The 23,174-nt window shown below is 43.0% G+C and overlaps 6 protein-coding genes, 1 long non-coding RNA gene and 1 pseudogene across 21 annotated transcripts; 5 read left to right on the top strand and 3 right to left on the bottom strand.

Annotated features, from left to right (window-relative positions):
* Window positions 1-891: 891 nt before the first annotated feature.
* On the bottom strand, window positions 892-3,831 carry LOC6605355 (annotated as a pseudogene).
* Window positions 3,832-4,897: 1,066 nt separating this feature from the next.
* Window positions 4,898-6,589, top strand: LOC6605353 (BTB/POZ domain-containing protein 9). Its single transcript, XM_032720215.1, has 2 exons — window positions 4,898-5,329; window positions 5,398-6,589. Exons 1-2 carry the CDS (start codon window positions 5,147-5,149, stop codon window positions 5,653-5,655), a joined length of 441 nt encoding a protein of 146 aa, XP_032576106.1. The 5' UTR covers window positions 4,898-5,146; the 3' UTR covers window positions 5,656-6,589.
* Window positions 6,590-7,880: 1,291 nt separating this feature from the next.
* LOC6605352 lies at window positions 7,881-10,529 on the top strand. 13 transcript variants are annotated; one of them, XR_004361943.1, is made up of 3 exons: window positions 7,881-7,913; window positions 9,825-9,847; window positions 9,917-10,529. XR_004361943.1 is itself a non-coding variant. In XM_032720205.1 (3 exons), the coding sequence occupies exon 1, from the start codon at window positions 8,322-8,324 to the stop codon at window positions 9,723-9,725; it is 1,404 nt and encodes a 467-aa protein (XP_032576096.1). In that variant the 5' UTR covers window positions 8,022-8,321; the 3' UTR covers window positions 9,726-9,747; window positions 9,825-9,847; window positions 9,917-10,529. The 13 variants fall into 13 exon arrangements, 4 of the variants coding, with proteins under 4 accessions (XP_032576096.1, XP_032576097.1, XP_032576095.1 ...); XR_004361942.1 differs by having other exon boundaries at window positions 7,881-7,917; XR_004361946.1 differs by lacking the exon at window positions 7,881-7,913 and adding an exon at window positions 7,929-8,015.
* Window positions 10,530-11,425: 896 nt separating this feature from the next.
* Window positions 11,426-17,924, top strand: LOC6605350 (G2/mitotic-specific cyclin-A). Of its 3 annotated transcripts, none has more exons than XM_032720202.1 (7): window positions 11,426-12,098; window positions 12,738-12,931; window positions 12,991-13,240; window positions 16,267-16,490; window positions 16,552-16,756; window positions 16,827-17,074; window positions 17,139-17,924. In XM_032720202.1, the coding sequence occupies exons 1-7, from the start codon at window positions 11,904-11,906 to the stop codon at window positions 17,290-17,292; spliced, it is 1,470 nt and encodes a 489-aa protein (XP_032576093.1). In that variant the 5' UTR covers window positions 11,426-11,903; the 3' UTR covers window positions 17,293-17,924. The 3 variants fall into 3 exon arrangements, with proteins under 3 accessions (XP_032576093.1, XP_002030184.1, XP_032576094.1); XM_002030148.2 differs by having other exon boundaries at window positions 12,735-12,931; XM_032720203.1 differs by lacking the exon at window positions 11,426-12,098 and adding an exon at window positions 12,434-12,517.
* LOC6605351 (RIB43A-like with coiled-coils protein 2) lies at window positions 14,075-15,901 on the bottom strand. Its single transcript, XM_002030149.2, has 2 exons — window positions 15,503-15,901; window positions 14,075-15,446 (listed from the first exon to the last, which is right to left on the bottom strand). Exons 1-2 carry the CDS (start codon window positions 15,626-15,628, stop codon window positions 14,427-14,429), a joined length of 1,146 nt encoding a protein of 381 aa, XP_002030185.1. The 5' UTR covers window positions 15,629-15,901; the 3' UTR covers window positions 14,075-14,426.
* An 854-nt stretch (window positions 17,925-18,778) lies between the features above and the next one.
* Window positions 18,779-19,756, top strand: LOC116801316. The gene is made up of 4 exons (XR_004361953.1): window positions 18,779-18,856; window positions 18,921-19,098; window positions 19,154-19,276; window positions 19,376-19,756. It is a non-coding gene; the product is annotated as an uncharacterized LOC116801316 (long non-coding RNA).
* Window positions 19,757-19,869: 113 nt separating this feature from the next.
* On the top strand, window positions 19,870-21,389 carry LOC6605349. Its single transcript, XM_002030147.2, has one exon. It carries the CDS (start codon window positions 19,906-19,908, stop codon window positions 21,292-21,294), a length of 1,389 nt encoding a protein of 462 aa, XP_002030183.2. The 5' UTR covers window positions 19,870-19,905; the 3' UTR covers window positions 21,295-21,389.
* On the bottom strand, window positions 21,376-22,776 carry LOC6605347 (60S ribosomal protein L10a-2). Its single transcript, XM_002030146.2, has 3 exons — window positions 22,699-22,776; window positions 22,234-22,389; window positions 21,376-21,931 (listed from the first exon to the last, which is right to left on the bottom strand). Exons 1-3 carry the CDS (start codon window positions 22,701-22,703, stop codon window positions 21,439-21,441), a joined length of 654 nt encoding a protein of 217 aa, XP_002030182.1. The 5' UTR covers window positions 22,704-22,776; the 3' UTR covers window positions 21,376-21,438.
* Between the last annotated feature and the right edge of the window lie 398 nt (window positions 22,777-23,174).

The raw sequence follows: 23,174 nt of genomic DNA, 5'->3' as shown, positions 1-23,174 counted from the left end.
GAATTTCAATTTGATAATCCTAAAAATACTTATTTTTACATACCATTTATGAAAAACTTTTATATCTCCGTTTTTGTTGTTATTGCATTAGTTTTTTGTTTTTTTTTTTTTTTTGAGAAACACGATAATATCAATGATTATATAAATAATATAAACCTAGGCAGTAGCTGCCAATTGGGCAAATGGACATCATTTGTAAACCCACAACCGAATGCTGTGGGCAAATTTGTGAGAGACAATGGGCAAATAGACATCAATACCAATACCAAGTGTGCAATGGCCGAGCAAGATGAATTATTATACTCGTACTAAATGGATTAGGAACAAGCTGTGTAATAATTAACTGAAATTTGTCTGGCGCACACAGGCCATGGCCAAGTGTTTGATGGGAAATGAGATTCGTTTGTGTGCATAATGCGGTTGCCAACGTTGAAAACTGGCAGCAAGGACCCATGTTTGGCGAATGCAAATTTTCTGCAAATTTCCTAATTACTTACGGCTGGTTGGTTGGTCACTGCCCATCAATGCAGTCGGTCAATTGTCTAGGACTCCAAGTAGATCTTTGTGGGAGCACAAAACTGATGTATGTGCATACATACAGATGTATGTACAAAATACTGTCGGATCTTAGCGGAAACGGAAGTGATGGCTTTGACACACCATGGATGATGGTGTGTGTGTGGTTTCTGGAGTCCTCAGCACCGATTCCAGTAAAGCAAACAGATTTTGTGATAATTTATATTTGATCTGAACACACAGTGGAGACTCGTTAACAATTCACCGATGCGCACACATATGCAGATGGCCAGCGGAAATGACACCACGCCCACATCCACCCACAAGCACAATCATCTGGATATTTCACCGCGACTGGAAGCTATGGACTTGGTATTTCTGATTTGTGGAGATTTATTTATTTAACATCGCATTTATCAAGGCGGTTTCATTTAATAATGACGTTCTTAACATTTAACAATCGTTAAAGCCCAATGGTTTCCATATAACATTTATCGAATGTGAATTCAAGCAAGGGAGCATTAGCTTAACGCACATGTTTTGTGGCTGCTGCACTGCTGCGAACCTCATTCGCTGTGTTGCGTGTGCCCACAATGCGGATATAGACCACTGGACGCGGAGTGAAGAGGAAGTTCTGCCAGGAGCGGATGCTGTCGTTGCGGCGGTCCATGATCATCTCTTGATCCTTGCGGTTCGTCGACATTTCGATGTAGAAGCTGTAGGTGCGATCATCGAGGTCCCAAAGCAAAAGCCTCATTGAACCCAAATAGTAGGGTTGGCCCATCGGACGACGAGCTCGCCGCTGCGCAATTGGTGGCAAGTATAACCCGAGTCCCAGTCGTAGTGCAGATAATCGCCGTTGATTAGCGCGTGGCGGGTGCGACTCACGCCATCCGTCACAATGGCGCTCATCTCGACGGTGGCCACGTTCGTCTTGGGCGCCACAAAATGTTCAACTAAACGCTGCAACTTGGCCGTGTGCTTGGCTTCCAGACACACCACATGGAATACCTATATATTAATGGAAAGGAAAAAGGTACAAAATGGGAAAAATTCGAAGAGATCACTGCTGACTTACCCGGTTCCCATTGTTGTGGGTGCCCACCAGTCGAATGAATTTGACGGTTCGTGGTGCAAAGTACAAGTACTGCCAGGATCGGCAGTGGTAGTCGATGTAGTCGACTACGCGCTCCCAATGCTGCCGGTCGCCGGACACCTCGTAGTAGGAGTACGCCCGGCTGTCTCTGTCCCAGAGCAGCATGCGGATGTGATTGATCATGCAGAACGTTCCCAATTCGACCCAATGCCCACATCTTTCCAGTCCGTGATGCAGTGACGCGTATACCCATTCTCCATGTCATAGGAGGTTACATCTCCATCCAGCAGAGTGTCGCGACGCTCTCCATGGATGCAGCGCGACAGATCTCCTCCGGCAGATCCACTTCCACACGGCCGAGAAGATCTGCACCTCGGGGTCGAAGAAGCAGTCACGTCGTAGTACCTCCTCCAGCGATTCCTGCAAGCATTACATACTCTTAGTGCCAACTTTACCAATTGGTTTTAAACCTACCTTAGATAGGCTTATCGAAGGTGTCGTGCAGGAGCACGTCGTCGGCATTGCGATCCATGAACATTAGGCACACTTCGGTGACCTTCTCCAGATTGTAGAGACGCGCCGCATCAAGAATCATGCAGACATTGTCCAAGGCCAGATACTGGCGCAAATAATTCAAGATGGCCATCTTCAGATCCTGGAATCCATACTGATTGGCCACGCCCAGCACATCGATGATGGGATCCTCGTCCAGTGTGGACAGCAGCAGTGTGCCCGAGTAACGCATCTAGCGGCACCTCAAGCGGTATTTGGTGCTGTGTGCTCTCCGCCACGGAAGTATTCGCTGCGTGCTGCGAAGATTAAGGCAAGATTAACAAGATCAATAAAATAATTAAATACTGTATTAAACTACGAGGCAGCGCAATTTGGTGACCGGTAACTAATGGGTAGCCCCAGCACAGCTGTCAATTCAGGCTCAACGTTATGTTTTGGCAGTAAATATGATTGATAGTATTGGCTGCGGCTGCTTTCTGTGCATCGATGTGCGTAAACGAATTAATTACTATTTAATTATTGGCATATTGATTACCGAACGGAGGCAGAAACGTGCCAAATTGCGACACAATGCCCATTAAAATTCAGCTTGGCAGTGAAAAACTAAAGAGATTGAAAATGACTGAGTAATTTCATAGTGATTCCTTTTCGATACTTTCTCGCTTTTGGAATATTGATTTGAAATCAAGTTGGTCGAAGTGTTTTTGGATCTGTTTTGCACAGCTTTCTGTGCAACTCAACTGCCAATTCTGCTTTTCCCTCTGTTTTGCCATATCCTGTGGCAACTTTAAAGCTCTTTGGCCAAGCACAAAACTTTCGACCGCAAAAAGGGCCTGCCGCAGGAGCTCCATAATCCTCAAAAGGCTTTCTCATTGCCAAAGCAACCAGAATACGCAGCAAATCTTGGACGAAACAGACACAGCTGAAATCTCATCATAAGCTCTGCTTCCTCGACCAAATCTAAAGTTCGCTTTCAACACAGGGAAATTTTAAGACTATGCCTTTGACATTTCTTGTTGTGAGCTGACTTGACATCCTTTTTGAAGGGCTCACCCAAGAAAAAATTGCAAATATTTAATTACACTTCATTGTATCTTGTATCTATAAAAAAAAGGGTTTTTTTAGTTTATTCCTGATTCGATTACTGAGTTTCATCCCGTTATGTTGGACATATTGTAAATATGTATATATAAACATATAATATATTAAATATATTATTTGTTAAATTTATTGTTTACCCAATGAAATATAGCAATATTTGTGAGCATGTGTTAACTTATCAATTAAAATTCGAAAATTCTCATCAAAGTCCCCAGCAAATGAATTTTATTTATTAGAATGCATTCCAAGGGTCATTTTAAGTATGCATATATCGCTGGTGTGATAATAAAAGTCGTGCCCGAAGCCATCCACGTACTTCAACCGAAATGGATACACGGACACATGATGACTCCTGGATGCCAGGTCATATTCATCTTACGACTTCAAAGGATGGGCGTGGCAACAATAGATGGTCCCAGGACACAACAATAGTCATTGCGATGGCTAAGGAGCCACTTTTCGGTGGCGAAAAAGGAAGGGGACCACGAAGCTCAAAAAAAGGACAATAGCACCTAATGGTGCGTTGTGGTGACGGTGGTGCTGCTGGGTTGGTTCCGGCCGGAAGAGTGGAACGCGGTGCCATAGCCACCGACGGTGTCCCTCATTTATCATTTACACACCATCGCACGGGAAAACAGTCCGAGCACTGGCCAAATGATGGTGATGGGTTGATTGTTCCTGGCTGCCGGGGCTAGAAAATCCTCGGTGGAAACTCCATTAAGGCTTTATGTCGGCCCGTCATTTGCATTGATTAAATCGCTTTGCGGCCGGTTCGGCAAACGGTTGGCAAATCCCCACCAACTTTCCGCAACAGTTGTTGCGCGCCCCCAAATTTTTATACACTACTTCTTTGGCTCAAAAATTTCCTTTTTTATTCGACATTGCGAAGCAAAAATTTTCCAACCACGTTGTGTAAAACAATTTCCAATAAATTTCACCAGTGTCCTAATGGACATTTAAATTTTGGTTTGTGATTTTGTTCTGATAGAGAGAAAGTTAATGGGAAAGTGCAATGGTCTACGTCTTCTCTGTTTTTTGTTTGTCTTTACAACTGAACGTGATTAAGCGGTGGAAAACAACGCTATAAAAGCCAATTTAACAGCATATTTTGGAAAATGACCCGAAACGGAGCAGATGCCAGCATATGCGCATCATCACGGGTTTCATTAGTGAGCCAGAGGAACAGAAGCTGCACGGGGAGATCGAGCCCTATATGAGCCGTCTGCGCTATTAGTTCGATCCCTGGGACGGTGTGGGATAAGATAACGAACATATGTATATGCTTGCATGGATAACATCCAAGTTGATGTTGACCGCCTTGCAGGCCATACACGGTTTTCGGGAGACGGAGCGGAAGAAGTGGTTCCCTAAAAACAGAGATCGCCTTCGATGGAGCAGTTATGCCCTATGTCCACATCATGGATCTTGCACCCGATGGTGTTATCAAGCCCCATGTGGATAGCACGAGAGTGGGTCCATAACTGCAGTGATAACACCGGAAAGGCTGTTTGCAGAGAAGATTGAAGACATACTGCGAAATCCCTGCGCAATTATTGAATTTAAGAAAGCAATACAAGGAACTCTGAATTTAACTGCTTGACTCGCTAGTGTGTGTTTTTGACATAGTTTCACTATAATTAAATAATAATAATATTAATAAATCTGCGCAACTGTTTGAAGTTTCATATTCTGGTTAAGCTCGAAATTGAAAGCTCTCTGTTAGTTTCTCTTTCGCCGTTAAAATGCGTTCCACGAGGCTGTTACGATAACGATAAAAAACCATTTTCTATCCGCAATACACATTCTGCCTGTTATGCAAATAGTACGGGACCAGTACGGGACCAAGAGACGTTTCTGTCGCGCTGCATCCAGGGAGGGAGTCGCGACGCTCTGCTGGATGGAGATGTAACCTCCTATGACATGGACAATGGGTATACGCGTCACTGCATCACGGACTGCAGAGATGTGGGCATTGTGGTCGAATTGGGCACGTTCTGCAAGATCAATCACATCCGCATGCTGCTCTGGGACAGAAACAGCCGGGCGTACTCCTACTACGTTGAGGTGTCCGGCGACCAGACCACCCACAACACTGTGAACCGGGTAAGTCAGCAGTAATCTCTTCGAATTTTCCCCATTTTTTACCTTTATTCCTTTCCATTAATATATAGGTATTCCATGTGGTGCGTCTGGAAGCCAAGCACACGGCCAAGTTGCAGCGTTTAGTTGAACATTTTGTGGCGCCCAAGACGAACGTGGCCACCGTCGAGATGAGCGCCATTGTGACGGATGGCGTGAGTCGCACCCGCCACGCGCTAATCAACGGCGATTATCTGCACTACGACTGGGACTCGGGTTATACTTGCCACCAATTGCGCAGCGGCGAGCTCGTCGTCCGATGGGCCAACCCTACTATTTGGGTTCAATGAGGAGTTGCTTGGGGACCTCGATGATCGCAACTACAGCTTCTACATCGAAATTTCGACGAATCGAAAGGATCAAGAGATGATCATGGTGCGCCGCAACGACAGCATCCGCTCCTGGCAGAACTTCCTCTTCACTCCGCGTCCAGTGGTCTATATCCGCATTGTGGGCACACGCAACACAGCGAATGAGGTTCGCAGCAGTGCAGCAGCCACAAAACACGTGCGTTGACCTAATGCTCTCCTTGCTTGAATTCACATTCGATAAATGTTATATCGAAACCATTGGGTTGCCACTCAGTAGCTGTCATTTTTTAACAAGACTCTAATCCAGTGTGGGCACTCTATTAAGGGAGCTTTCCAGTGTGAAATTTTCAAAAAATCGTTTTTTTTTTTTTTTTTGTTTCATCAAATAGTATACACTCTTCCGAATATTCCCTGAAATTTTCATGCCGAAATTCAGATTATTTCGGTTACTGTACAGCATTTCTTGGAAGAAGGCAACGGAGCGCTACAGCTGCACTTGAAACTTTGAACGCGTTTTTCTCGAAACAGCATTTTTCAAAACGGTGTCGGACTTGGAGGGCAGAGTTTTAAAGCTATCGAATTTTTAACACAATATTCTTAACGTCATTGTTTATCGTGCTGTGGAAGCTTTTTTTTTTGACATCCTCCTATTTTTTTGTAAAAAAACTGTTAAAAAAAATGCTGAAATCGATACTTTTTCTTCAAACCGGCACCATTTTAGCAAAAAAAATTAAAAAAAAAGCCTCCATAGCACGAAAGCCAATTATATACCGATCAATAATCTTTGTGTGTTTTTTGATTAAGATCAAAATTGTGACCCCCAACGTGGACACCAAATCCTAGTGCATTTTCTGCAACAATTGTTTCATCATTTTTATAGATATTAATTAATAAATAAATAGATCTTTAAAAAATTGTTTTGTATTCTTCAATACCCAATTAATATAAAAAAAAAACCAGACTGATTAGATTATTTTTTCTTAAAAAAAAAATCGCTAAAAACAGCGATTTTTCGCGCTGTCACCTGGAAAGCTCCCTTAAATCACATCGCGCCATTTTCTGGCATCAAAGCAAAGAAATTATATTGCAAACTGCAAAGCATAAAATCACATTCGAAATGGAGAACATTAATTTCATTGACTTAACGCCGAAGGAGCGCTACGATTCCATCAAGGGGTTTTTGCTGAAGATGCGAAATTGCAAATCCTCACCGAGCACGGACTTAGATGTTCAAAAATTCTTTGACCATTATTTGCGAAAGTTCTACAAAATGCCGGAAAAATTGATCAACGATATTGCCTACTGCCAACGGGCCATGAAAACTCATCTAGAGATCCATCAGGTAGGTGGATACGCATCATCAACATGTATATATGTATGTACTTATTTAACCATTTATCTCTTCGATTCTTGTAGATAATCATTAGTTTTTTTTTTTTTTTATTATTATTTTTTTTTTTTTATATTAATGTATTTATTAAGGCATACGGGGAAGTCTTGAAGCCCCTTTGTGTCCTTGTCTATTAATTCAGCCCATTTGGGCTCGCCGGCTAACTATAGTTAGCTTTTTCAAATTTACAGAGATTTACTACAATTACATAACAATCACATATGAAATGTTTAATATTTTTGTATCAATATCCGTGTGCGTTAAGCAATAGAAGCTTTTCGACTCATTTTCCTATGAGAAATTGTTGATTTTTAGCACAGCCAATGCCAATCAGTCCATCCACATGCCACGCCTTTGTATGCTTTGATATCGCCGGTGGACACACGTTGGAGCCATCAAACTGGGGGGCACATGCCACTATCAGCTCTGGTTTCGCCATTTTGGCCTGGTTGTTGTGATGGTACTTTTCCAGCGACTGAGGACTTCACAGCTATGTCCTTAGTTTTTCCTGTTTTCCGTCTGCAAAGTGCATTCGCCAAGAAAACTCCTTCTCCGCGTCGAAGGAAACGTTACAAGGAAGTGACAGGAGGCTTCCACTATCAACTACATGCAAGCCATAGTGTGAATACTGGTCCCGGGTACGACCGACCGTACGTTCGGAACCAGTACGGGACCGTTCGGGATCAGTTCGGGACCAGTTCGGGACCAGTTAGGGACCAGTACGGGATCAGTTCCGCACCAGTTCGGGACCAGTACGGAACCAGTACGGAACCAGTTCGGGACCAGTATGGGACCAGTACGGGACCAGTACGGGATCAGTTCGGGACCAGTACGGGACCGAGAATTTGTATGTATGCATCTTTCGCTAAAATTTATTAATAATAATTCAAATAAATCTGCACAACTTTTCAAATTCTGGTTAAGAGTGAAATCAAAAGCTCTCTGTGAGGTGAATCGACCCACGATTTTGCGATGTTTTATCGGTGTTTTTGTGATTTAAAATGATCGCTAGTTTTCATACAAATTGTTTTAATAAGAGGTGGTACACTGATAAGAACACTTCTGATAACGTTTATTTACTGCACCAGTGTACACTTTTATAAACACACAGATACATTTATTGGCAGCAAATTTCAGTGGTTGAAGCTGATAAGCTTTTACAAAGGTATTATTGTGAGTGAGTTCCCGACATTCTGCGCAAATATGGGTCAACATAAGAATCCGGTCTCAGTTGCGCCGCGTATAACATTCAGAAATGAGTGGGATAAAGGACGAAGCTTCTGCAATAGCTAATGCTACCGCAGGCACTAAGAGAAGTAACGATGGAGGCGCTGGTGAACAAGTGTCGAGGCTCAAGGGGCGTAAAATCGCACAATTGGATCGGTCAACTTGCTCAGCTGGACCTTCAACTACTCATCCACCCACCACAATCTTTGCACTAAACACCTATTGCTGGGATAAGATACTGTCCTATTTGTGCCTGAGTGAGCAACTACATCTCGCTGCCTCAAATCATCAGCTAAAAATGCTTATTGAAGCGCTGCAACACAGGTACAACATCATTGAAGAAAGCGTCACCGGAAGTATCGGCGAATCGGAGCTGCAACAACTACTGGACATTGTCAGAGAGCACGTGATCAGCTATGAGTCGCCATTGGATCCGCTTTCTGGGCAGGATCGGCATTTGTGGATGTTGCGGGACTACTGCCCAGACCTGCGACACCTCAAAATGTCTTTTCGACGCCCCCGATGGCACGATTTGTTGCAATTGAAGAATCTAACATCGTTACATGCTAGCCTGCACTTCTCGAATGCTGGTCTTTATAAGAATTTTATAATTAGCCTAAGTGCTTTGCCGCACCTGAAGAAATTGAAATTGGAGGCGACATCCTACACGGGCGACGGACTACATGCCCTGGATAAATTGGAGTACCTGGAGATGGGCAACCAGCATGGATTCGATGCCAGCATTTTGGCCTCGTGCTGCATGACAATGAAGAAGTTGTGCCACCTTAACATGGGTGAAAACACCGCCAACCTGGAAGGGGAAGACTTTCGGGTAATTTTAAGAAGGGGCCACAATCTGGAAAGGCTCGCCTTTACGATAATCAATTTGAAAGAAAATGTACCCTACGATACTGTCCACCAGCTTCCCAAATTGAAACACTTGCAGTTGTGGCATTGCGACATTAATGCCAGTTTCATCGAGAAACTCATTCAAAAACCGGGCACTCCGTTGGAAAGTCTTATTTTGGTGGGAGATACCCTGGAACCGGAACAAGTAGATCATATCTGCGAGATATCTTCACTTCGGGAGTTGTCTGTCGCATGCAGAACAGATGCAGCAAGAAGTTTTCTACGTCTGAAGCATTTAGAAATCTTGGACGTGCAAATGCCAGATGTCAGCAACGATGAGCTGCTTGCGCTTCTGGAAGGATGTGCTCTTTTAAACGTACTTGGTGTCCGATATTGCAGGCTAATCACCTCTGAATTTGTGTTAAAAGCTTTAAGTTTGTACAGTGACAGAAAAATTAAAATCTATTTGCATGAGTCATCTGTTGATTGGTGCCTTCTTCATCTTCCGGTTCTGAATGGCAATACGAACATTCAGTTCATAAACGGCTATTTAAAGAGTCCCATATTGATGAACAACGATTAAATACAAACGAACAGAATTTTTTGTTAGTTCATAAAAAAACGTTTGACTTTTGCCAAATATTGCCTTACTATATTGGTATTTATGCCTTATTTCTTGCAGAGCACGGAGGAAATGGATATGATGTAGGCGAACGGGATTCATTCCAGTTTATTATTATTTAACCCTACAAGGTATTCTATGTATATTTCCAGAGATGATGACATTTACAGGCTGCCGGGGCTCACGATATTATACAATGCTACCTGGTCTCCAGGACATCGAGATCGCAAAGGTCAGCAATTGTGTGCAGGATCACAATGATGGTTAGCTCATTGTGTTCGTACTTCTTTGGGTTCCTAACTGAATTCGTTTTTAGGCCGGCAGTTGCGAAATGTCTCGTCCAAAACAATGCAAAATCCGATACACCTTTTCTTCATTATCTAAGGGCGTCGCAGCTGCTCTAGAAAACATGCACAAAATATTCGGGGCAATAGTCATACATATATGCTGAATTAAGTCAACATTTTGTAAGAAGCAATATATATTGAATAGTTATAACAAATATGTTGTAAATATTAAGCCACGTTATGTAATATTTTCAAATTAAAAGGGTTAAACAAAAAATTAAAAAATCAGGAAACATATTTTAGATAATAATAGAACATAATTCATAGATAAGAAATCAAAACAATCACCATAATTGTTAACAAATTCGCATATTATTTATTTTAAAGAATGTTATATTTGTATTTTTTATAAATATATAAATAAATAAATTCATAGGGAAGACGTACATCGTTAAAGTCATCCGAATTGATAAATATACTTCTGTCTTTACACTAACCTATTTTTGATATAAATGGTGAAGTTATGAAATGGTTAAGCGTATTGAAAACGAAAAGTTTCGCTTAACCTTTTTGAGGTTTTCCACTGGCAGCCAAATAGTAATAATCGCAATAGCCAAAAATAAAGCTCTTAAAAAGTTAATTAGGGAGTTGCTGCTCTTAAATTTAACGCGGAGATTGTTGTTAATTGTGTATTTTCTGTTGCATGCAGTTGATAATTTGTTCAGAACTTCGAGCGGCCACTTTGTTTAAAAGGACTTTCGAAAAGGGGAAAAGTTAAAAGAAAGCTACTTTTATTTTTGGAGCCACTCGAGACCTAAAGTCCAAAAGTTTAGCCATTTCGTTACTTGTAACCTGAACACTTTTCTAAGTGTCCTAATACGTCGAATAACTAAAAAACTGGTCAAAAACATCACGCTTTATATTCTATTATATCTTGATAAACAGTTGTTTAATTGATTTGGGTCTAGTCCGCTTTTAAATCTTAATCAAAGCAACAGTAATATAAACTTAAGAGATTATCGTAGACAGCTTTGAATTCCCATATATAATATAAATAATATATATAACATATAACGCATATGTACATACATATATATTCGATTAACTTCAAAACAATGAAGAACTTGTACCAAACATATAAACCTATATTCTTGTTTTGATTTCTGAAGCTTAGAATAAATATGCACTCATTTTTAAAAACTATGCAAGATCAATGGACTTAAACAATAAATTAAATTTTAAATTTTGCGCACTGCTGGAGTTGCCAATACTATTTTGAGCGTGAGCATCCTAAAAAAAAAAACTTCTGACATATATGGCAACACTGGCGGCAAACGTCGATAGACGCGACGACCAATTGATAGCTGGACAGTGTCATCTCTAACATTTACGACGTGTTGACCGGGAAAAAATCAAAAGAAGCCAGCAATTGCTTTTAAACCACGAACCGCTGAACAAGTACGGAGTTTGTAAAACACCTAAAATTAGCTAAGTCCGTGCAAGCGTAGCCAAACAAGGAAATTAATTCCAACGCTGCCGTGACACAAACTTCCGTACGAAATTGAAAGTCAAATGAATTCTGTACAAAACTGTGTGTGTGCGTGTAATTCAAGCGTCAATTTGTCGATGATAAAATTTGCCTGTGCCTAATGTACACATGTCTGCGTCTTCGTTGAGCATATGAGCCTGTGACTGTGTGCGTATCCGTGTGAGCGTCGAGCATAAGTAAGCAGCACAAAACAACAACAGCAAGAAGACAACGACGCTAAGCGAAAGAGAGAAGGAAGGGAAGAGAAGAGCATAATCGGACTCCATTTTACAAGGCGAAAAAAGGAGTAGAAAGGAGCGCACGATGGCCAGTTTCCAGATCCACCAAGACATGAGCAACAAGGAGAATCCGGGCATTAAGATCCCGGCCGGAGGGAAGAACGCCAAGCAGCCGCTGGCCGTAATTGGGGGAAAAGCGGAGAAAAATGCGCTTGCGCCGCGGGCCAATTTCGCCGTGCTCAATGGCAACAACAATGTGCCGCGTCCGACCGGGAAAGTTGTAAGTACCGTTGCCGATTTCCCGTACATCCAGTGCCTAATTCCAATGCAGCTGCCTTTTTATATTTTTATGGTGGTGGGATCGTCACACCACTGCGCCCGCGCGCATGTGTGAGAGCTCCTAGTGGTGGTGGTGGTTTTCACTCCCTTACCTCTCCCCTACCATCCCATCCTTCTCACTTCTCCATCTTACGTTACTCTCTTAGAATAGACCCATGCACTTACTTGCGCCTAACCTAGAACCTAAACTAACCTAGAAAAAGACACAGGCCTGCAATTACGCGCCTTTTTGATGATTCGCAACAAAGCGAAGCAAGGAGAGCAAAAGCAATTGCGACAGCCAACGCACACATGCCTATAAGTGCATACACATACACACACGATCTGTACGGGAAGCCAGGGAAAGGCGCGCAACTAAAAGTATGATCGATTTATGGGAAAAATCAGTTGAAATATATTCTTTTTTTTTTTTGCTTACTATATTAAGGATGCATATGTAAAAGGGATTATCTTTGTGTTTTTACTTTTATAATCCCACATTGAGTACATTTCTTAACTGCAATATTACCAAACATAGTAAATTGACCATATTGTTGAATCGTTTCCGTTGGTGAACCTCGTCTTCTGTTCCTTCCAGCAGGTCTTTCGTGACGTCAGAAACCTTAATGTTGATGAGAATGTGGAGTATGGCGCCAAGAAATCGAATGTGGTGCCCGTGGTGGAGCAATTCAAGACCTTCTCCGTGTACGAGGACAACAACGATACCCAAGTTGCGCCATCCGGAAAATCCCTGGCCTCCCTAGTCGACAAAGAGAACCAATATGACGTGAAATTGTAAGTTTCCATCTGTCCCTTGGTAAGCCGCAAGTAAACTTTTTTTTCACTCCATGCAGCGGTGCTGGGCAGAAGGAGCTGGTAGACTACGATCTGGATTCAACACCCATGTCCGTGACGGATGTCCAGTCGCCCATGTCCGTGGACCGCTCCATTCTCGGTGTCATCCAGTCCAGTGTAGAGGGCACTGAAACGGGAGCCTCGCCAACTGGACGAGTCAAGGAGCTGCCGCCGCGCAACGATCGTCAGCGGTTCCTGGAAGTGGTTCAGTACCAGATGGACATTCTGGAATACTTCCGGGAGAGCGAGGTAAGCTAAACCGGGGCATAAGCTAAACATAAACATAGTCTTCACTTTGATATTCTTAGATGACTTCCTCACACAAATATTTCAAATTAAGTTTTTGGTCTCTTTCATCGCGTAATTCTTGATGTTCTTTAACTTATAACTAAAATTTACAACTTTTAACAAGTTGAGTTTTCCTTGATTATCTTAGAGCATATTGCAGCAGGGTTTCTGTCATAAATTTGGGATTTTTTCCCAAGGTATCTTGCGTGTTCAATGTGTTACTACTTATTTAGCCATGTGCATTGTATTTCTCTGTGCAGACGCAGGCACACGTAATTTCTTAGGGGAAGTCTGACCCTGTGGCACCCTCCTTTGGCATTCCCTTCACGCAACGCTGCCTCTTTATGGGTTCATGGGTACACTTATTCCCGCTCGCGGGCACATGTTTGTTGGGCGGGAAGCGAAACGCTCGTCTGCGTCCGTCTCATCCTTTGTCGTTGTTGTTGACTCTACGTTCCCTCCTTATTCGTCCAAAGTCTTAGAACATTCGGGGTACCAATGGAATTCGACTTGCAGGGGGAGGTTGAATTTAGAACTAAAACAAAGAATTTTTAAAACTAAAAACTAAAAAAAAAAAACTAAAAAATTATTAAAAATTATAAAAAATTAAAAAAACTAAAATTATAAAAAAAAATTTAAAAAACTAAAATTATAAAAAAAAATTTCAAAAACTAAAATTATAAAAAAAAAATTTTAAAAAACAAAAAAATTATAAAAAATTAAAAAAAAAAATAAAAAAAATTTTAAAAATTAAATCTAAATAAATCTTTAAAACCAAAGCAAAGAAAAAAACTTACATATTTTCAAATTAATAGTTAAAATACAAAACAACAACAAGAATATAAGTTTTGGGCCAGAATGGTCTTCTTTATTCTTTATTTTCCCTTGATATTTCAGTTTTTACCCATCTCTGGTAATTTTGTTTTTTTTTTTTTTTAATTTTTAAATATTTTAAATTGCTTCGTTTCCAACATGATGAACATTATAATTTCGTCGTAAAGATTCCCAACAAATATTGTATTTTTGAAATAGTACATGTTCTAGATGCCTGTGGAAAGTTGCTGCACAAAAATGTGAGGCAGCTTTCTAATCGCATCCAGCTCATTATACTCGAATCGTCTTGGTTGGGAACTTCAATACAATCCCACTAACGTGAGTTCTTGTTGAACTGATCGTAAAAGTCATCGGAGACGGCGTTGGTTAAGCCCACCAGGGCTTCCTTGCGCTGGCGATCCTGCTCCACGGCCAACTTGGAATTCGCCCGCATCAGCTCATCGAATTCCGCCTTACGTCGGCGATCGTCCTCAATCTGGTGAAGGACCAAGGTGCGGTCCATATTAATGGAGTATTGCTCCCACTGTTTGTCCATCATCTGGGCCTCCGTCTTGCGCTGAATAGACAAACGAAGCTGCTGCTCTTGTCCAAGCCGGAACACGCGAAGTTCTTCGGGCGTCATGCCGCGATACATGAAGGCAATCTTCTTGTTTGGATCAGTGCGCGATTGAGCCACATCCGGATTTTCAGTTAACATGTCGCTGGAGAGCATGTTGTAGATCTCGGCCATGTCATCCTCGTACTTCTCGCGCTTTTCCCTTTCGCGGTCCAATTGCTTTTGCTTGGCCATGTTGATGTTGAACTGACGCACACGCTGGATCACTTGGTTGCGCATCTGGTGATCAGACTTGGCCATCTCCTGCAGATGCTTGTCTCTGCAACCAACGTTGTCCATCAGCACATTATCGGCCTGCTTGCGAGCATCCTCCGCCCTCTTACGCTCCTGCACTTGCTGATCCAGCCAGGCCCTTTGCTGCTCCCGCTGCCGCTGCTTCCTGTCAGAGTTGTAGAGGTCCTCGCCCTGAAAGATTTGGGCACTGGACACGCCCAGCGAAATGTCATTGTCGGCGACTCTTGTTGGACGTGCCTTCTTTAAGAAATTTGGATCATTGAGGTCGAATTCGCGGCGCTGCTCCTTGCGCTGATAGCGGCAGCGATAATAGTTAAGATCCGAGTCCACCACACGCTGTTTTTTCTCCAACTCCATTTCCTGGGCCAGGATCAGACGCTTCTGCAGCTGCTCCTGTTCTTCAAATTTCTTGTCGCACTCCATCTGGGCGGTTCGCTGCTTCTTTTTCTCAAGTATTTGGCGATCCAGCATTTCGAGATCGAGCTGTGAATAGGAATATTCGACAATGACGCTCACCCAGTCTGCAGAAGCATACTTACCCCGTAAAGACGCTGCTTGGCATTAAAGATGCGCCGCTTCCGCTCATCTTCGTACTGCTCCCGCTTCTGCAGCTTCATCGCCTCGTCGAGATCCTGCTTGGTGCATATACCGATTTTGAGCGTCATTTTGCCGGAGTTAGTTATAAAGTATGTTCAACTGTATTCGAGGTCGATATGTCTGACTATTCCTGTTAGTAGGATGTGGATATTGGCCTGAGTTCCGGTTGACTTTGTTTGCCCGGTTGCTGGGTGCTTTGTTTATTGTTTGCCTCTACTAAAAAACTAGTTACAGATTATATGCATATATCTATAATAATGTCATGTGGGCTAACTGCCTCAATATAAATCATGCCAATCGAATTCTTTAATTTTTGCAGCTCGAGGCGCTTGACGGTTCCAATAATCGTTAAAGCGACCATAAAATAATCACCTAATGTACATATTGCCCATAAATATGTACATATATGTACATACATATACATGTGGTGTTTGGCAATTTGGTAATTTCGATGCGACTCACGTACTACGAAATAACTAATAAATAAATACAATATTGGTTAACTCCCTCCCCCAGCTTTTGTTTAACACTTCACCTATGGTATTTATACGCTTGAGTTGTTGACTGGACGGTTTTTTCTCCCGTGAAATTTGTACATTTTTGACACTTTAAGATGAAACCGAACGGGTAGTTGGTTGCCAGTTTAGAGTGTAGAAAAGGCATTAGAAATATATTTGGCTAAATCATTTGTGTTTGCATCTTTCAGAAGAAACATCGCCCCAAGCCACTTTATATGCGCAGACAGAAGGACATCAGCCACAATATGCGCTCCATCCTGATAGACTGGCTGGTTGAGGTTTCCGAGGAGTACAAACTGGACACGGAGACGCTCTATCTCTCGGTCTTTTATCTAGATCGATTTTTGAGCCAAATGGCGGTGGTGCGCTCCAAGTTACAGCTGGTGGGCACAGCAGCTATGTATATTGCCGCGTAAGTAGTCTTGACAGTCCGGGAATGATGGTGTGTGTATTCATGGGGTTTATTTTTTCAGAAAATACGAGGAAATCTATCCCCCAGAGGTCGGTGAGTTTGTCTTCCTCACCGACGACAGCTACACCAAGGCGCAAGTGCTACGCATGGAGCAGGTTATCCTGAAGATTCTCTCCTTCGATCTATGCACACCGACTGCTTACGTCTTCATCAATACCTATGCTGTACTTTGCGACATGCCTGAGAAGCTGAAGTTCATGACGCTGGTAAGCTATTGCGAATGTTAAAGAAAACAGAAACAATGTCGAAACTTAACTTAATGTTTACCTGACACAGTATATTTCTGAGCTGTCGCTCATGGAGGGAGAAACGTACTTGCAATATTTGCCATCACTCATGTCATCCGCCTCAGTCGCACTGGCGCGTCACATTTTGGGCATGGAGATGTGGTCGAAACGGCTGGAGGAGATCACGACCTACAAGCTGGAGGACCTAAAAACGGTTGTGTTGCATCTGTGTCACACCCACAAAACGGCAAAGGAGCTCAACACGCAGGCCATGCGGGAAAAGTACAATAGAGACACGTAAGTCGCAAACATTAAATAGCCGAAGAAGGAGTCCGTGTTGACCCAATGTGTTTCTTAACAGTTACAAGAAGGTGGCTATGATGGAATCCGTTGAGATGAGCAAGGACGACTTCGATCAGCTCTGTGAGGCTTACAATGGCAAGCAGAAAGAGGATGAGCACCAGCAGCCGGATATTAATACTAAATCGAACGTGAATTTGTTTTATAAGTTTTAAGTGTTTTGAGCCTCTGCCATGGCCAAATTGTATATTAGTTTAGTGTTTCCATGTAACATTATGTAGTTTTAGTTGTAAGTGTACACAATGGATCAATTGCAGTTCGGTTGCAGTCAGGCAGTCGTATAAAAGCTTCGAATTGGTTAGCCGCTTGGCAAGCTCCCGTTGCAAGTTCCGGACAATTTTATATGTGAGCCATATAAAAGATAGTTGCCAAATATACGCGCACTTTTCGCTTAACAACATTCGCGTCTGTCCACGGTGAGAGCTTGTCAAGCCAAGCGTGAGCAGTAAGAACTTCGGCAGTCTTAAAACTATCCGACTAGCCAATTGGAATGGAGGCAGCCACCCGGACACAACATATTAGTGCTGCTCAGGCTACCGATATTTTACATTTCAACCTCTGTATGTTTTCGTGTTTATAAATTGAACCATACTAACGTATACAATGTGTCTAAAGCAGAAACAGCTAGCTTCGAGAATTATTTTACCATATTTATATATTACTATTTACTTCGTGAATGTTCTGTGAACTGCAAAACAAATATATACACCATTTTAACAAAAGACACCTACCGCCCAGCCAGGACGGAATAAAAAAGTCACACTGATCGTGCTGAACTGCTCACAAATGCAGGCAGCCGCGGAATGCTGCTAAGCTCTTGTTCTTATAATCTTATACGCTTACTAAATGTTTACTAAACTTAGTCTAGACCATCTTGCGACCATATACCTAGAATAGAGCGCTGCCCAAATGCATACAGCCAAATGATGGGTCTTACTTTACACTTAGGTTTATGCTAACTAATCCATTTAGTTTGATAATTCCATTGACCATCGAGTGTTTTGTGCTCGCCAGCCGAATATTACCTAAATATCAATAAAACTTTGAAAGATGCAACAAAAGGGGTGGTTGTATCATTATTTGTGGGTAGGGTACGACTATTTCGGTGGCAAATTGTTAGACCACAGACCGCAAAGGGAAAACAAATAAATAAAACAACAAAAGCAAATTAAATAAACAAAGATCCCACCAAATCTCAGCTCCTTCTGCATCCCTTCCTCAACGGTGGAGCTCCCGACATGTCTGGACACTGCGGGACACACCTGGGACCGGGTCACGTCGGCGGGTCAAGCAAAATAAATAAATAATAAATTCCAATTTATATAAATAAGCCCAGAAGTAGTATTCGGTATTTCAATTGTATACATTACATTTTTGAAATAATTATTAAACATAGCCGGCTTTAAACATTTATTTGTTTTATTTCGCCATAGCAAACAAATAAAATATAGTCATTCGAAAACGCTACACATTTCAAAAATAGCGAATCGGAAAGTTAACAACCGATATGTGCGAATATTAACTTCATATATCGGGATTTTGTGAGTATTTCTTACATCTCCAATGAATCTACCATTTACAGTTCCTAATTAAGCCAAAGAAAACCGAATATGGATCTCGGATGTGATGAGGTCGTAACCATGAAAAGCGTAAACGCGAAGGACGGTCCTACTGGCCCCTCTGAGGTCTTACTTGGACCCCACCCCAACTGCCACCACAGTAAGCTAGACTTAGTGTTTTATGTTATATGATATGGTATGACATGTTAGGAACATGATTACAGGCAACGGACGAGCACCACCGTGCAGCAGGGAGATGTCATCAGGCAGAGCCCGCCAGACACCAGCGTCGATGCTAGGCTGATTGCCGCTCTTCGACAAGTCAGTTTCTGTGCCGGCCCATATGGGCCAGCGACAACAGGCGTGGGTTGAGGTGGCGTTGGCGTGTGGGAAGTCACCTAAGTATGAAGTTAAAAAATATTTATGTTCATTGTACTTTTTTAACATAATCTCTCAGCTTCAGCCTGTAAGAAGCGGTGGTCTAATCTGCGTCACAAATACGTACGGGAGCTGGCCAAGGGAGACTCCGTTTGGCACAGGATGGTGGAGATGCGGTTTTTGTTCCGCACCTGCGCAACAGGTAAGCGAGTCTATAAACACTTCCTTTCTAGATTACTTTTCAAGGAATTTACTCTACGAGGAACGGGTATAATTATTATTTTATGTTTCGGGATTGCAGGCAACGCGCGAGCTACCCAGTGGAGAATGAGGTGCATGAGTTGACTGCTGAGTTTGGAGAGGTAAGCCTGGTGCCCCCAGGCAGCCCAATAAACCGAGCGACTGACGCGAATCCCCGCCAGTGGACACAGACCCTATCAGCCCCACTATGTCGTTCCAGGAATGGCTGAAGGCGACTTTTCGCCTCATGCAGAGCGTGGTGGATAGGGAAGAGTTGGATTCATCCTTCCTGAGCTCGGATAGGAGCTCAAATCAAGAACAGCAGCAGCAACAACAACAACAGCAAGAAGGCAACGAAATTGCATAATTATGTAATATATATCGGTATATTGGGCCCCAATAATTGGGTCATAAAATAATAAAAAAAAATTTAATTTTTAAATTTTCTGCTTCTTTTTATTAATTATTCTAAGCAAAAAACAGAGGATATAACGCAATGCGATAGCAAAACCAGCGATTGCTTCAAAATCGATAGACAACTATCGATTATAAATGTTTTGCCCTAATACGAGTGTTGTAAAAAAATCACAAATGGATAACGAACTGGAATTAATCAACCGCAATTTAAACGTTGCGCTGGCCAAGTTGAAAAACAGCAAACACAATAACTTGCAGGATCTTAAGCTAAAGATGGCCCGCCTGATACGACTCCACTTGCAGCACGTGGAAACTACTGTGATCTTGCTCAGGCGGAGGACGCAGCAGAGGACCAGGCGTCGGTTTAGGATGCTGCGCACGTTTTTTATGCGCCAGATGATGGAGATGCACTCAAACTACCTGCACACGTACGCCATGCTGCGCCTGAAGCATTCCCAAGTCGTGGACACGGAATCGGAAACCAGCGATGTCGATGGAGAACCGCATGAGGAGATTGGCGTGCAGGGAACCTTTCCCAGCTTCGATTCCCATTTCTTTGAAAATGTTATTCCTGCGCTGAGCGAGGAGGACTTTCTCAACACACTCCATGTGACTCGGGGAACCTTTGAGACCTTGTGCAAGCAGCTGTCTCCCTCTCTGCGGACTTCGGATGAACTGACTCAAAGAGAGCCAGTAATTTCTACCGAGAAGTGTGTGGCTCTGGCCCTGAACTTCCTGGCTAGCGGCGAGCGGCTATCTCTGATTGCCGAGAGATTTTCTCTGCCCCGTCCAAGGACCATCAAGTGTTTAAAGGTCTTTTGCAACGCCGTGATGTCCACTTTGGGCCGGGCGCTTCGCCAATTACCACAGAACCCAGTGGACTGCAATAGTGTGGTCGAGGGATTCCAGCGAGAAAGCAACATGCCCGCCGCACTCGTCGGCGTCCTTGGCGTCTGCTCCATTCCCATCCGGTCCAATGGCGAGGCCAAGAACTCGATACTGCGCATGGAGTATCTCCTGGACGATCGAATGCTCTTTCGGGAGCTGCAATTGGGATGTGGCTTGCGGGCCACGCTGGGACCTATGTTTTCCCACGCACCCAATACTCTCACCGCAATCCCTAAATTCCGCATTAATTCCCGACTAGTTCCGGCCTTTGTCTTGGCCCCGGTGTACCAGAATTATCCACTGCGTCCCTGGCTTTTGCAGTGCTATACTGATCCGATAGCTCCGCACGAGCACGACTTCAACGAGGTTGCCGAGCATCTGCAGGAGTTGAGTGACTGCGCATTGCATCGCCTCATGTCCCGCTGGAGCTTCCTAAGCCAACCCCTGGACATTAGCTTCCATACGGCCTCGTGCATCATCACAGCAGCCGCAGTGTTGCACAATCTACTGGAAGAACTGAGCGAACCACACATGCTTGAGTGGGGCAACTCGGTGGACGTGTCCAAATTCCGGGCAGAGCCGCTGTCAGATTCAGTCGGCGAGGACGCCGAGTCTCATGCGGCGCTAGAAGTGAGAGATTTCCTAGCCAGAACCATAAGCTCCACTGAAATGTAAGGCATACCAATCGGTGTGCAACCGACATCCCCATAAACATAAAAGCTGTAGAGATAATGACTAAAATAAAACCAAATTAAGTTACATTATAGAAATGTAGGATCCTATTTATTTCAAGATGTACGAAAAATGAAGTATGCGCATCTAGTAAAGACGCTGGGGCGGTCCCATGGAGGACTTGACGTGCAGGGAGCGCACATTCTGCCAGTTCTTCTTCAACAGCGACACCAAGAAGTTGATCGACAAGTTGACGTTTTGGGCCAGCTCGTCGGATTTCATGCCAACGTGGCCGACGGCGACGGACAGGCAGAGCACCTTCTTCATCTGGAACTTGATGGTCGACTTAACCTCCTCGATCTTGCCAATCATAGATTCCTGATGCGACAGCAGGGCAGGGAACTTGCCGGCCTTGTTCAAGCCAGGGCCCAGCAAACGGGGAATCTGCTTGATCAGCGACTCAGAGGCCAGGAAGGCATCATAGGACTTGGCCAGCTTCTTCACCAGCTTCTTGTTCTTGTTCAGCTTCTTCAGAGCCTCGGCATCCATGAAGTCGACGTTGTTGGCCTTGGCTTCGTCGCAATGCTGCTGATCGCCAAGGATGCACACCTTCATCTTGGGACGAGGAATGTGCTTCAACCTGCGGGATGACAAGAAAATAACAATAAATTAGACAGGGTTTAGTGGAATCAAATAGATGTAGATATGAGTTGGGACGCATGGAAAACTTACAAGGCCCTCAGAGGAGCACGTTTTCATAGTTATTAAGAAAATGGGGGTTCGGTGTCCATTACTGGAGACCTACTCAAATTTTAAAGACCCTGAGTGCAGGTCCGTCGAGATGTGACAGCCACATGTGCTCGACTACCTGATGACGTGATGGACTCAACTCCCATGGGAGCTTCTCTCCAAGCACGTGCACAGGTGACTTAGCCAACGTACTTGACGGTGCCGGAGAAACGCTTGTCCTTTTGGGGATCGTAGTTCTTTAGGCCGATCTGCAGTTCCACCGTCTCGAGGAAGCCGCGCTTCTTCTTGGCCGAAGCCTCCAGGAGTCCATTGACGCCCTCATACAGCGTATCACGCGAAACCTTCGACCTGCAAGATTCAACCAATTATCAAACAAATGGAAGGCAAATGAACACTACTAGCATTGGGTGTTTATCTTTTTTTGACTGTCGGACTAATGCGCAAATGAAGGCAGCCCACATATTAGTTGCTTATTTGGCACATAAACCCACGTTTTTCTTTTGCAATCATTTCCAAACTGATATGGACATGGAAAAGGTCTAGAAAGCTGGTTTCTGATTGCCACTGATCACAGGATCGCATAGAATTCAAATTTCATTAATGTACCAAATGTTTAGTTACTTTATTTCACATATTAAAATTTTGATTTACACTTACGCCATCTTTTCTGCTCAACGTGCGATTTAGAAAGGAAGTGAAAATCTGTTTTTAGAGGTGAGAAGCCTCTGGCGATAGTTTCGTGGGCGCGTGTGCTTGTGCGATTTTATATCGATATTCACTTATCGATATTCATTTCAATAGTAGGGCTATTCAAGAGAAATTAATGAGAAATTAAATACAAATTTTATAATTGCTCATAAAATGCTTACAACTAATCACTTTGTATTATAAGTTAATTTAGTACACACACACAAAATCGCATATTTTCAGAATTTTATATAAAATGTTATCAAAAACTCAAAGGAACGAACAGAAATAATGGTATGGTAACAAGGAGGGACAGCAGACACTGACGTTTCACTACACTTTTTGTTACGTTTTTTATGTGTGATTATTTATCTTTTATTATTATTAATGTTACAAATGTTAATGCTGAATCATATATTGTTCAATTGCTCATAAAATGCTAAGAA

This window comes from Drosophila sechellia, chromosome 3L (assembly GCF_004382195.2).
Source record: "Drosophila sechellia strain sech25 chromosome 3L, ASM438219v1, whole genome shotgun sequence".
Taxonomy (NCBI): Eukaryota; Metazoa; Arthropoda; class Insecta; order Diptera; family Drosophilidae; genus Drosophila; species Drosophila sechellia.
This window is presented reverse-complemented; position numbering and strand designations above follow the sequence as displayed.

Bases quoted from the DNA above. Each gene is read 5' to 3' on its own strand.
- LOC6605353 (XM_032720215.1), top strand. From the start codon at position 5,147: ATGGACAATGGGTATACGCGTCACTGCATCACGGACTGCAGAGATGTG. The intron at 5,330-5,397 runs GTAAGTCAGCAG...ATTAATATATAG, and splicing joins CCCACAACACTGTGAACCGG to GTATTCCATGTGGTGCGTCT.
- LOC6605352 (XM_032720205.1), top strand. From the start codon at position 8,322: ATGAGTGGGATAAAGGACGAAGCTTCTGCAATAGCTAATGCTACCGCA.
- LOC6605350 (XM_002030148.2), top strand. From the start codon at position 11,904: ATGGCCAGTTTCCAGATCCACCAAGACATGAGCAACAAGGAGAATCCG. The intron at 16,757-16,826 runs GTAAGCTATTGC...TACCTGACACAG, and splicing joins AGCTGAAGTTCATGACGCTG to TATATTTCTGAGCTGTCGCT. The intron at 17,075-17,138 runs GTAAGTCGCAAA...GTTTCTTAACAG, and splicing joins GAAAAGTACAATAGAGACAC to TTACAAGAAGGTGGCTATGA.
- LOC6605351 (XM_002030149.2), bottom strand. From the start codon at position 15,628: ATGACGCTCAAAATCGGTATATGCACCAAGCAGGATCTCGACGAGGCG. The intron at 15,447-15,502 runs GTAAGTATGCTT...TCCTATTCACAG, and splicing joins CCAAGCAGCGTCTTTACGGG to CTCGATCTCGAAATGCTGGA.
- LOC6605349 (XM_002030147.2), top strand. From the start codon at position 19,906: ATGGATAACGAACTGGAATTAATCAACCGCAATTTAAACGTTGCGCTG.
- LOC6605347 (XM_002030146.2), bottom strand. The intron at 21,932-22,233 runs GTACGTTGGCTA...GTCATCCCGCAG, and splicing joins CGTTTCTCCGGCACCGTCAA to GTTGAAGCACATTCCTCGTC.